General features: G+C 40.6%; 1 protein-coding gene across 5 annotated transcripts in view; it reads left to right on the top strand.

Annotated features, from left to right (window-relative positions):
• The window catches only part of TTLL5 (tubulin tyrosine ligase like 5), a 138441-nt gene extending 128664 nt beyond the window's left edge, over nt 1–9777 (top strand). For 4 of the 5 annotated variants that reach the window (XR_004080548.2, XM_031048734.2, XM_031048735.2 and 1 more), the window contains 2 exons: nt 2300–2336; nt 2422–9777. Coding sequence is in view for 3 of the 5 variants with exons in the window: in XM_031048734.2 (XP_030904594.1) it covers nt 2300–2336; nt 2422–2431 (47 nt within the window). In the remaining 2 variants the exon portion in view is untranslated. Of the gene's footprint in view, nt 1–2299 lie in introns of all 5 variants that reach the window. The other variant, XR_004080547.2, reaches the window with a different exon arrangement.
• The last annotated feature ends 2640 nt before the right edge of the window (nt 9778–12417 follow it).

Raw genomic sequence — 12417 nt, 5'->3', positions numbered from 1 at the left:
GTTAATGAGGCTGCTCACTGCTCCTTTCATGCAGGGAGACTGCACGTGAATGCAGTTGTGTATACTGTTTGTGCCACCCTCCATACTCCCAAGTAAATTTTTGTGACTTGGAACTGCTGCTTTCCCCTGCCACTTTTTCCCAGTCCAGCAAGCCAGCTTGAAATTGTGCCCAAAACATGGGGGAGGGAAGGCTGGCCTTGAGTTGTCAGCTGTCCTGGCTTGCTAGTGTCAGTCACCATGGATATAAATAAACGTCATCTATTTATTGCCTTTCTTAGTTGCACTATATGTTATTGAGAGAATGCTGGGCATCAGTCTAAGATTAGAAATTCCTTCTACTCTGGGATAAAAACCCTGAATTTCTAGGATTATCAGAGCTTTCCAGGGAGAAGGGAAGTTCCTGTTTTCAATACTAAATTCAGGAGACTTTGACATGCTTCTAAGTTCTGTCACAGACTTGTTGTGGGTATGATGAAACAGCCCAAACTAGTTCTAAAAAAATGTTAGCATAGGTTCCTGACCTAGTATTCTCTGTCTCATTTCTACAGCTTGAAAGCAGGGTAGATTAGGTGCTGCTGTCTGACCAAGGCTGTGTATATCTGTGCTGGGAAAGTCTATATGGCACTGAATTTTAGTGTGCAGGTATCCCGCAGAAGACTTTATACAACTCCAGTGATTTCCCTGTAACTGGGAATCGTATCTATAAAATGGAGGTAATTAATTTCTTCCCCCTATGTAACTGTTCTAAGAACAAAAGTGTTGAAGTTTTTGAGGTGCAGTCATGGATGACATAATAGTATGTAAACATGTGGACAGATATACAGGCAGACACTTCAACATCTCCTGGCAGGCAGAGAGTAAAGGACATTCCTTCTGATGTATGTGGTGGTTCACTACAGTGCCTCATATCACAAGGGCAAATCAACCCTTAAAGCTGGCTGCTGTAGGCAGTGAGGGTTTCTTCTGTCCTCTCTACTCAACCAGAACTTCATCCTACTCAACCAGAAGGAGGTAGAATGATCACCAGTAGTTTTGAAAGGACAAAACTTCATAGAATTATATACATGAATATTTATTAAATGATTGAATTGTCATGTATTGAACTCATGGTAGGAACCTGCATATTTACTTGTAGATGTAGGAATGCCTCTCTCTGTGTTGAGACATCAAGGTAGTCATACAAGAGGAACTCACACAAAGTGATTTTAATTCAGTTTGTGAGAAAAGACAAACACTGAACTGTGCATTTCTGTAGGAAAAGGAAGGCGCAAAAGTCTCTTCAAAACAGGAAGACGAGGTTGAAGTTGGCTTTCTTTCTCATGTGCCTTTGTTTCCTTAATTTTAGCATCTTGCCAAGGGATAGATTTCTGGACTAGTATATCCTATCTTAGTACACATGCCTGACAGTTTGGTTCCCATTTCAGGTTCCAGACTTTCTGTGCAGTGACATAGCTGGCAATCATGCTTTCTAAACATCTTTCCAGATCCTCTGTGCTATGTGATGTTTGGCTCTATGCTGGGCTTTCAAGGAGAATGTATTTTTTTAAATATAGCAATAAATTCAATAAACACCTCTCAACAACTGACACTGTCATTTAGAAGCAAGCTGATGTGCTAGATACACAAAACAAGCTTTACCCACTACATTAGCTGTAAAATGCAAATTGCCCAAAATAAACATGGCACATTTCAAAGTTGTTTAGCTTTTTCTTTTTAAGGGACTGTTTAAGGTTTGGGGTTTTTTTAAGTAAAGAAGTGAAGATGACATTGACTTTTTCCCATAACCTGTCTAAGCAGGAAAATGTTGCAGTATGTAGAATTAATATATATATAATAATGGGAAGAAGTTTTATTTTCCATGCTCCCATTTTGTTTATTTTAAAGATCAGCCTTTTCACACACCCATCTCTCCTGCACCAAGGTCCTCAGCGTGTTTTGGAGTGGGAAAATAGATTCCCATGTAAGCAAAGAAGTAAAAGACACAGAGACAAAGCCTAATGATATGGAAGAAGGATTTAGAGCTGCAGGCAGAGCCTATGAAGAGATGAGTCACATGAGTCAGAGGCAAAGAGTGAAGAAGGCATTCTAGGGCTTGAAACAAGTGCCAAGAGTACTTTTCACACAGTAGCTTGTTCAGTTAGATTTTATCATACTGATCTGTGATCTCATCTATTACCATAGAGAAAGGTTGCGTGATAGGGAGATACAGATTTCTCTTGATGGCTGAGATTTCCAGAGCAGTGCACAAAATAGCCCCTTCATGATTACTCAAAATCTTTGCTTTGTGTTTTTTTTCCAGCCTCTGCTCAAAGAGGAGGACTAACACTGAACACCAGGTGAGGAGTCCAGGGGGTTGCTTCAAGTATGGGGCAAAAGAAAAAGCAGCAGTGACTTCATACCACCACCCTTCCAAACACCCAGGAAAGAGTGAAGAGGAGGCCCTGGTGAGAGGACAACCCACAGAGGAGAGCATCTGAACATCTGTAGAAGATGGTGATACATCTGCAAGCTGAGGTGAATGATGGCCTCTGAGAGCTTCTGCTGCTGAGTTGTGGGGTCCCTTCCTCCCACGTCTTCCTGATCACAAACTGTGAGATCTTTCTATGAGACAGAGATCCTCCAGCTGTCTGTATTGTTCTTCCTAAGATCCAAGTTTGAACATAAAGTCTCATTTGCTCAGCTATTTCCGTCTGCCCTAGTTTGGTAACAGCCAAGATTCTCTGCTGTCATCACATGGCAACAGCAGAGAAAAATATTAGAACATATGACTGGAGACATCCGTGTTGGTTGCCATCTTAAATTTTGGCACAGAGCCATAGAAATGATTGGTTTGAATCAAGTAATTTCATTGGTTTGTTTTGGTTATAACTTCAGTTATTAATTCACACCCCCAAAATATTTGCTGTTATTATATTAGACGGGATTTTAAATCTGTCTTTACGCTTCATTGGTGGATGCTTATGTTCTGTGTGGCTTATTTTTGTGGTTTGATTTCTGTTTGTTTAGGCTTTATAAACTTTTTTGATTGGCTGATGTTTTCAGACCCACACTTGAACCCTAAGGCCCAGGTGGCTCCTATCACTTGCAGTAGTGGCTTGGTGAAGGACTCCAGTTAAAATTTGCTTGCGTTAGAAAACATCAGCAGCTGGAAAATGTATTGGAGAGAAGTTCCACCCATCCTTAAGACGAACAGGAAGCAACTTCAACTCTGGCTCTTTGCTGGTGCCAGGTTACAGGAAAAGTCAGTATTCTGAAGCTTCTGCCTTGTCAAACAGCAAGTGGTATGATTGTAATTTTCAAAGGGTGTTTCAAATCTCCTGTTGTTTGTATCAGGGCCCTCAGAGATGGGATTCTAACCGTTTGATCTGTTTTCTTATTCCATGGCTTCCCTGTCATTTTTAGCCTGCATAGTCAGTGGGTTGGCAAGTAGATAATGTGGCTGACAGAAGAATCAGTGTTACAGGAGAAAAGTGTTTCCTCTTAAAATGATTGTGTTCATATTCACTTTTGGATTGTGCATATTATCTGTCATCCAAGACCAGATAAATTGTGAGAAGATTAAATAATTATGTTCATACTCCATTAGCTTCACTATTGCTTGCTCCAGGCATAAATTCATAGGACAGAACATGCATTTGTCTATTTCTGCTCCAGTCATGCATATGACAGACATTGAATACTTCATTTGTCCAAAATGCAGTTCTCTGATGTAGCTGCTCCCTTTCTTACTCCATTCGTTTATCTTTAACTTCCTAGACAATCATATTCCTCTTCACTTTCTCTGTGTTTTTCAGCTGTGTTCTTCAAGAATGTCCACAGCATTTGTTTGCTGCCTGTGTGACCATCACATATCATCAGTGACCAACAGATCTGTAAAATCTTGTGAAGTTACTTTCAGATCCTGTCTCTTCTGTCTGTAATCATTGAAATCCATTAATGGAATTCTCTGAGATAGGTGGTTCTACTTGTGCATCGAGTTGTTGGCTCATGATTAGTGAAAAGTTAGTTGCAGAAGCTGTTACTTCAGTCTTCTGCACATCCTGAGCAGCTGTGGGTTTCAAGACCTTTGGATCTGACTTCTCACAGCCTACTGCTACATGTAGTATTGGCTACAGCCTCCAGCTCTGTTCCAGAACTCTTGATGGGGCCATTTCTCTCTAAGATTTAGGTTCAGTGAGTAACAGATTCCATTCCTTTCTTCCTCCTAGGGGGATCTGGGTTATCCTTATTGTACTGGGTTTTATGGGTTTTATATGCAGGATTAAGTAGCTGTAGAATATACATCCTTGTGGAACTCTCATCTCTGTTTTTGTACTCTAGTTTCTTCATTCAGGTTGTCACAGCCACCACTGAAAACTGTAGAGAGATTTGGAGGATAGAGATTTAAATTCACAACCCAGGAAAGGTGATTGTCTGCATAGAAACAGTATTCTTACATCTTTGTTTGGCAAATTACTGGTTAGTGCTGGCTTATTATGAACACAGGTTACTTGTTTTGTCAGCATTGCCAGTCTTCCACCCACTCATTTTGGGAAAAAATCTGTACTCAGCTATAGCCAGCATGTTTTCTGAACCTTGCATTGCATGTTGGATGTAGCCAGCACCACATCTGTGACTGTGATGACTGTGTATCAGTGTATCAGACATCTTGTCTCTAAGATTTTTGAAATATTTGGAGAAATGCACATTGTGGTCTAAGACCCTCATTTTTAAGGGATGAATTTTGTCAGCTCCAGGAGCAGGGAAGTCTTGCACCCTTTGTCCCTGGAAAAATTTTCTTCTGCTTCCAACAAATAAAAAAAAGAACAACCAAAAAACTCCCTCTCTCTTCCCCCAGAAAAACCCAAACCAAAACAGGGATCTCAAGATGGGTCCTTTGCCTCAAGCCAAACACCTAGACACTGAACTGTTCAGCTTCAGGATGTTTTAGGGCAGCCAGAGCATCAGAGGAAATAGCAGTATTCCTTTGCCTTGTGTATCTGTTGATCCCAGCTCTGCACACAAATGCTGTTACCTTGGGAGCATATGCTATAGAGAATCAGGAAAAATCCTGTGATTCAGCCTCATATTTTTTCCATCTCAGCCTGGAGTCCATGTATGCCTTTGTGCATGGTGGGTATGGTGTACTGGAGGATAACATACATATTTTGTCTCATTGCAGCTGCTACCTCCATGTCTGTCCCTTTTCAAAAGAGACTGGTTCAGTTAAGAGATTTAATGGGAGGCATAGAACTGTTTCCTGGATGTCTTAGAGAGAAGTCATTTTACAGGAATATAAAATGTTTTCTAGTACAAGGGAGGAAAGGAGATTAGCGAATCATTTTGGATGTATAATAGATGCACATGAGAGGAGTACAATTATATATGTGCTTCTCAAGTGGGGGTTAGTTTATCTCAGCTTTTATGAGATTTACTCCCCTATATTTATCTGTGAGTTTCATTGGAAGTGCCTTTGTTCACTGTGAGAAAATTATCAAAAGAAAGTTCCAGCATCTCTCATCATCTACTTTAGTGGTGAGACTGGACAATGTAAGCGCGGAGTCCCCCTCTTCTCTCCTGCTCTGTGATGCTTCGTCACTTCTGCGTTAAGGAGTCTGTTCCGATGATAGAGAATCACTCTTGTAAGTCTTGAAAAGGAGTAAGGTACGCATCAGAGTCCTGGAGGCTGAGGTAATGCAGAGTTCATACAAGTGTTTTGTGTTGTGTTTGAGTGATGGGTGTACCACAACATAAAAATTAATGGAGGATACTAGATTTTATCCTCTCCAGAAGCAACTGACTTGTGCTCAGTACGTGAAGTATCAAGTTCACTTTTACATGGTTCCTCTTGGCCTTTAAAACAGCCTCACAAGTTGTGTGAGTGCCATCAGTGGGACATCATATTATGATACTAGGTTGACTACTTAGTCGTGGATGCCAACAAGAAATATTGATGCTTTTGGATGATCATTGTTTCTTGGAAATGCTCCTCATTATGATGCCTGGAAAGTCAACGCATGTCTCTGATACTGGTTCCACACTGTGGCAAGAGGCTTTGGTATCAAGACCTTTGTTTACTAGTAGGAATCTTTAATGCTGTGCCTCTTCCTCATACTGGAATATGGATAATCTCCATGTGCATGGAGTTGAATGGCTGACAGTGCTGGATCATTCCTCTTCTTTACCTCTGAAGGAGATCATTGACTTACAGATGAGTTTACAGAACAGACTGGATTCTCAGTTTGCATTCTTTCAGGCCTGTATCTTTTTACTAATACAACAGTTCCAGTCATTCTGGATTATTTGCTGGAAACAAAAGTTACTCTGGCTCCTGACTTACTGAGGTTTACTTGATCAAACTGCCAAAGACTCTTTTTCCTCAGTCAGTCCTACATTTGCTGCTTATGATAATCCTAGACTAATTGTTTGAATCTGGATGGGTTATTTGCTGGTCTTTCAATAGCTGGATTTTTTTAGTTGCAGTAACTGGCTGGTTGATCCTCTTCCTACTATTTCCTTTCTGGGCACATTATTCTGTGGATCTGTCTTGAGTTTCTTTCAAAAGAAACTTCTGAACTTTATTTAAACCTGAGACTTGATGTCCTTCTTTCTAGAGCCTCATGTTTCTAGAGCTAGGACATCCTTGTTTATGCCAAACATCAGGAGGACCTTATTTTATCTTTACAGAATTGGATCAGTCAAACAGTCCTTGAGATAGGTGGATAGAGCACAAAACATTCATAGTTCATGCAGAAAGTGGTTAATTGGAAAAGAGGTGGGCAAGGAGGACTGGAAGGGAGAAGGTGAAAAGGAAGTAATTGTTCACAGTCTTGCCCACTAGAAGTAGGAGCATCAAATGAAATTAACAGAGATCAGATTCAGAGAAAAAAAAGAAAAAAGAGTGTGTGATTGTTTCTTTTTTTTTTTTCCCACAGTGTGTAGTTGACCTGTGGAACTCGGTGTCAGTTTATTGTGGATACAAAAAAGTGTAAAAGTGGTTTGAAAAGAGAAGTAGACAAATCCATGAAAAGTTAATTACTAGGGTGTATTAAATATTAAAACTCAAAAACAAGCAGGGAATTTCTAAGACTTTTCAGGTGGCTGTTCTGGGGAAGTGGCACAATGGGCTTTTTCCGAATTTTAGCTCATCTGTCAAACTTGCTGTTGACCACTGTCAGAGAGGTGAGATAGGTGGTGTTGTAGTCTGGATGTTTTATTTTGACACTTGCTGTACAGCCTGATAGAACAGCCAAGGCAAAGCTGCCTTCCACGGCAGCAGCATCTTCCACCAGAATTCACTCTGTGGTGTTTGGTTCTCTAAGAAAAGTCTCCATTGCTAACATCTGCCAAGTTGTCACATGCAGTTTATCTACACTTCCACCTGAGTGGGCACTATATATTGCAGAGGCTTTCAAAATGGTGAAGGTAAGCCCAGAACATTAGTTCAGTTTGGTGTCCCTGCAAGAGAATTTTAGGAAATCTCATTTCACCATATTTATAGCATTGGTAAAGTGTAGTCACCTTTCCCCAGACTAAGAGGAGAGATGTTACTGTAGTCAGTGTGGTTAGGTTCAAAAGGCATACAATCTCAAAAAACAAGTGTTCTGTGGTTATTGATCTGATCTATGTCTTAAGTACTACCATGTCAAAAGTCAGGAATGGATCTTTGAAAAGTTCCTCTACTGCCAAGTCCAAAGGTTTGACTGTCATCACTTCCTCATTCTACTATAAAATTTGGGCATTTTTCTGAGATTGGGGAAGTAAAACAACAAGGGATTTTCCCCACTGCTTTCAGTGATTGTTATATAGGATTCACCTCATGTTTTTCAAGTGGTTTTGCTTTATTTGCATGACCTTCTTAAAAGGTTGTGCTGTGTTAGATATACGTAATACACATCGGATGTTTGTGTCATTATTCAAGGTATGTAGATGAACAGCTGTGAATCTTCTGGGAGGGCAAATGAAATTGCAAACATCCCATTAGTGCCACTGTTTACAGTATTCACACTTCAGTTGCCTGATGCTTCCCTCCATTCAAATCAGGATTGCCTTCCCTCCTGAAAGTGTGTTTTCTCCACTATTTCTAATTCTAGAGATTCATCATGGAATACATTTTGTCTATAATATCATCTGGGAATATTTTTTTTTCTTATGCACAGACCCATGAAACTTGTCTCCATGTCTACTGGAACTTTCTTAGGAAAAATATCAAAGAATAAACTTGGTGGCTCTTCCTGTCAAATTGTGGCTTTGCAAGTTTTGCAGGTCTTTTGAATGATGGCTTGGCTAAGAGCAGGTGAAATTGCTAAGAATTAAAGACAATTTCAAATGTGTAGTCAGCACACTGTAACTGCTGCCACACCACATCTCCCTGAGGTTTTTTGCCATCATCTTCCTGATTTTGTTTCTTCATATTAGCACTACAGAGCACTTCCCATGGTAGTATCCAAATGAGATCGTCAGATCTTATAGTTAGAGATTTCTGTAGCAAGTGTCCTTAGAGGGGGCAGATGTCAAATTGTGTCATTCAAAGCAGCTTGTTGCAGGCTGGATGTCTTCCAGAGACTCTTGTTGCAAGTCAGGCTGTCTGCTACTGCTTTCCCCCACAAGTGGAATTTCTTACAAGTCCTTGAAAACAGTGGAGATCTCCCAGGTGTCTGGTCTACCTGCAAGAGGGTTTCAGCACTTCAGAAGACCATGAATTTTTGTTCTGAGAAAGGACCAGAACATGGTTAACAAGACATTCCCCAGTCATTACACTTCGTGCACTGCACAAATCCTGTAAGATTTGCCCCTGGCTGCACAGAAAACCTTTTTTTTTTTTTTTTTGTCTGCGTCCTGAAGAGGATAATAACTTCAGGAGAAAAAAATCCTTACTGAAGAATGTCAGGAAATCTCTGGTTTGATATGACCCAGCTGGCTCTTTCATGAAGTGATGTACATGCACTGACCATAATATATTATTACAATGCCTCATGCTGATTTCTGTATGTGATGAATGAATATCTGTAAACAGCTAGTGAGAAATGTCTGAGTGTTGGCAGATCAGAAAATGAAGCCACCTTTGCTTTCTGCAACATGCATAACCCATACATGTAATTATTTCTTGCATTGGTCTCTGGACAGCAATGAGGTATCATCTTGCCTAGCCAACTAAGTGAAATGAGAGATGAAGAATATCACCCTGGACAAAGACCAATACTCCCCTGAAAGAAGGAGAAATAAATCTTGGTTTTCAGAAGATGCCACCTGAAAGACTGGCATTCTTTGGTATAATTTAACAGTACCAGCATATACCACAGGGGACAGAGTTTCTGTCTGAAAGCTGTTCACTAAGTTTGCAGGATGTGGGAAACCAATAATGGAGGGGGAGTGGGGGTGTGCCGCAAACCACAGCTATAAGGAAACCTCTATTCTGTACTAGATGTAAAGGTCCTTATCCATAAGTGTATTTTTTATCAAATCACAGCCCAGTACTTGAAAAGGCACAGCTACTTAGTTGAATGCCTTCAGACCATCTCTGCCATCTTCCCTATGCAACCTAGCCCTATATAAGGATGTTCTAAAGCAGCTGGGTAACTGAGGTCTGTAATTTTTGAAATGAGTCTTTGCTGGAAGCACACTGTGACAACAAAAGTACCATAACATATTGTTTTCTATGGCTTCTCAAATGCATTACTGTCATTTAGAGAAGAGAGTGACAACTATTAATCACTCATTTTCATTTGGTGTATTTCTTGTTGATGTATCTGAATGCATTTCTAAGACAATCTATGAGTAAAACTGCCTCATCACTTCTGTGTTGACTTGTTGCATGATAAAAGATCTTGCATTTGTACAGGACATCTGAAGCCTCTCTTAAAGGGAGGATAAAAGACACTGAGCTTAGTTGCTTCCATCTGTCACTTCTAGAGCTGTATCAAAAATAAATCAGGGCTTAAATTACTTCACTACATAGAAAAAGAAAATACTGGTAAAGCAGACCTAAAGTCTTGATGTTGTTTTACTAAACACCATGTTAGTGTACATGTTAGTTACTAATTTTATACACCTTTTGACCAATATTCTAGTGATTTTTTATGTAAAAAAATGAAAGATGTTATTTTTAAAGAATTGGAAGGCATAGAAAATTTGCACTGTATCCAAATTGTTGCTGTTAATCTAAACTGCATTTAAGGTAGGTTTTAGGCAGCCCATACTATACATATATTTTGCAATATATACATATTATTTTGCAATATATACATATTATTTTGCACTGCCACAAATCAGTAGAGTTTTGCAAGTGCGTAGATATCACACTGTTGGCTCCATATGTGTTGAAAACTATTTACTTGATTGGTTTCATTGCCTTTAAATCAACTCAGTAGTAGAGGAATGTACCTATTAAGAGAAGACAACCCAGTACTATAGAGTTCATGTTTTGCATTCTACTAGAAACACTTCTGGGTAAGAAACCTTTTCTTCACAATGGAGCTGGCCCTAGAACTGCATCCTGCTCACCCTGTGGTACTGATCATGCCCTGCATTGGACCCCTGACCATATTGAAGACATCTGTCTCATAAGACATTGCAATGTATCCTCTTCTCTTATGGGATGGCTATAGTGATTTCATTTACAAAGCAGTCTGAGCCTGGAGACCTCCTGTATTTCTGCCTTGATCTTCAGAGCAGTAAAGCTTCAGAGCAGGGTAGAAAGATAAGGATCTGTGAACTAAGAGAATGGAAACTTGGTTGCTACAACAAGGAGATGTGAGAAATCGCAGGACAGAGCAGAACAGCTATGGTGTTGCCAGAGGAGTGAACAGGTATGTTTGTCTTTTGTATCTTTTATTACTTTTGGACATGGTCCATCTTGTTTACTGTGTGTATTGATGTCTATTGGTTATGGAAAGATGAAACACAATGCAGTATATCCTGGTTCATCGCAGTGGTCATGGGGATGAGCTACTGCTTTTTGTTAAGTGCAGTGAGATAGCTAGAAACTGTCCAACCCAAAGACCAGGGAACAAAGACTCAGTCTGTGAAGACTATTCTTTGCCGAAATATCAGTGTACGTTCCTCTGCTACTGAAGTAATGTTTCTTCAGAGCTCTACAGCGCACTACAGTCTGAAAAACAAGGTGTTCTGGTCAAGGCCTCTTGCATGCTGTAACAGAGGATGCCTCAGAGAAGCAGGGACTACACAGATGGTCAGTTGATACGTGTTTAGGATGTGCCTTATGGCAGTGCAGAATAGGGTTTTTTCACTCTTTCTAACCATTGATCTTTGTTAGAGACAGAAAGTGTGCTGGGATTGTTTTAATCAGCTTTTGTTTGTTCCTGCAAACAACAAAAGGGAACTGTTGGGAGCTATATTCAGTGTTGGCAGTGAAGATCTCACTTATTTTTTCCCACTGTCTTCCTCAATTTGCTAGCTAGTAACAGCATATAGAGAACTGCCATCTGCCTTCTCATACAAGTGTCCTGAACCCTTTTGGTAAGCCTGCACCCAGAAGTGTATTCAATCTGTTACTAACACTGTGTAGATAGCATAGTATGTTGCTGAGTTATAGCTACAACACCCTGTGAAAAGCTATTTTAACTGTAGGAAAATTAATTCAGATTCTGTCTCACAAATGTAATTCTCGAATGTTGCTAGGGAAATGGAAGGCTGGACAGAAAAGCAGAAACTGAAATGTTTGACTTCAAGGATTACTGTACCCGTGAGATTACCTGTGTCCTTCCTGGCTGGACACCCCAAGACTCTTGTTCCCTGATTATCCATTGCCATTTTGCTTCCTTTCCAAGGAGATAAATGGCTTGGTCCTTCTGCCACCCCTCCTTGCCATTGAGGAGCAGCAACGAACATGGGCTAGTAAGACAGACCCATCTCAAGGGGTTTGCCAGGGTTAATCCATGGGTGGTTCTGACACGCTCTAAGTGCCACATAGGACTGTGAGCTGTGCAAGTGTTCTAGCTCAGCCCTTTGCAGCTCCCCTTCCTTGGTTTTGGGTTTTATTTTCCCCTCCCTTTACTTTCAAGGAAGTCCTTCAGGTAGATGGGCAGTAGAGGCAGCCCAGGAGGAACAATGACCAAAGAACAGATGGCAGCTTGTAAACCAAAACCTCCCCAGGGGCTGCTGCTAAAAGGAGATTAGAGAATTCCTGTGCCAACTGGTATCTGGATTTCCCCCACTCCGCATTGCAACCACTAAAATTCTCGCTTGTCAGCATGGTAGTGTAGTCGTACCATATATATTTACGCCCTTCTTGGGCAGACAGCTGGGAAGCATGGGCATAGAGCACTGTACAGAGCACAGTAGTGCTGCAGAACTGATCAGAGCTGTGCCTTCATGATCACACCGATGACAGGTCAAGGAGGCCCAGAGAAATTAAAGGGATAAAGCTAAGCATTAAGGAGTGCCTCTATCAGAGCATGTGTGCCCCAGCCAAAGTGT

This window comes from Melopsittacus undulatus, chromosome 4 (genome assembly GCF_012275295.1).
Source record: "Melopsittacus undulatus isolate bMelUnd1 chromosome 4, bMelUnd1.mat.Z, whole genome shotgun sequence".
NCBI classification, from domain to species: domain Eukaryota; kingdom Metazoa; phylum Chordata; class Aves; order Psittaciformes; family Psittaculidae; genus Melopsittacus; species Melopsittacus undulatus.
The sequence above is the reverse complement of the archived record's forward strand: the minus strand, read 5'-3'. Positions and strand labels throughout refer to the sequence as shown.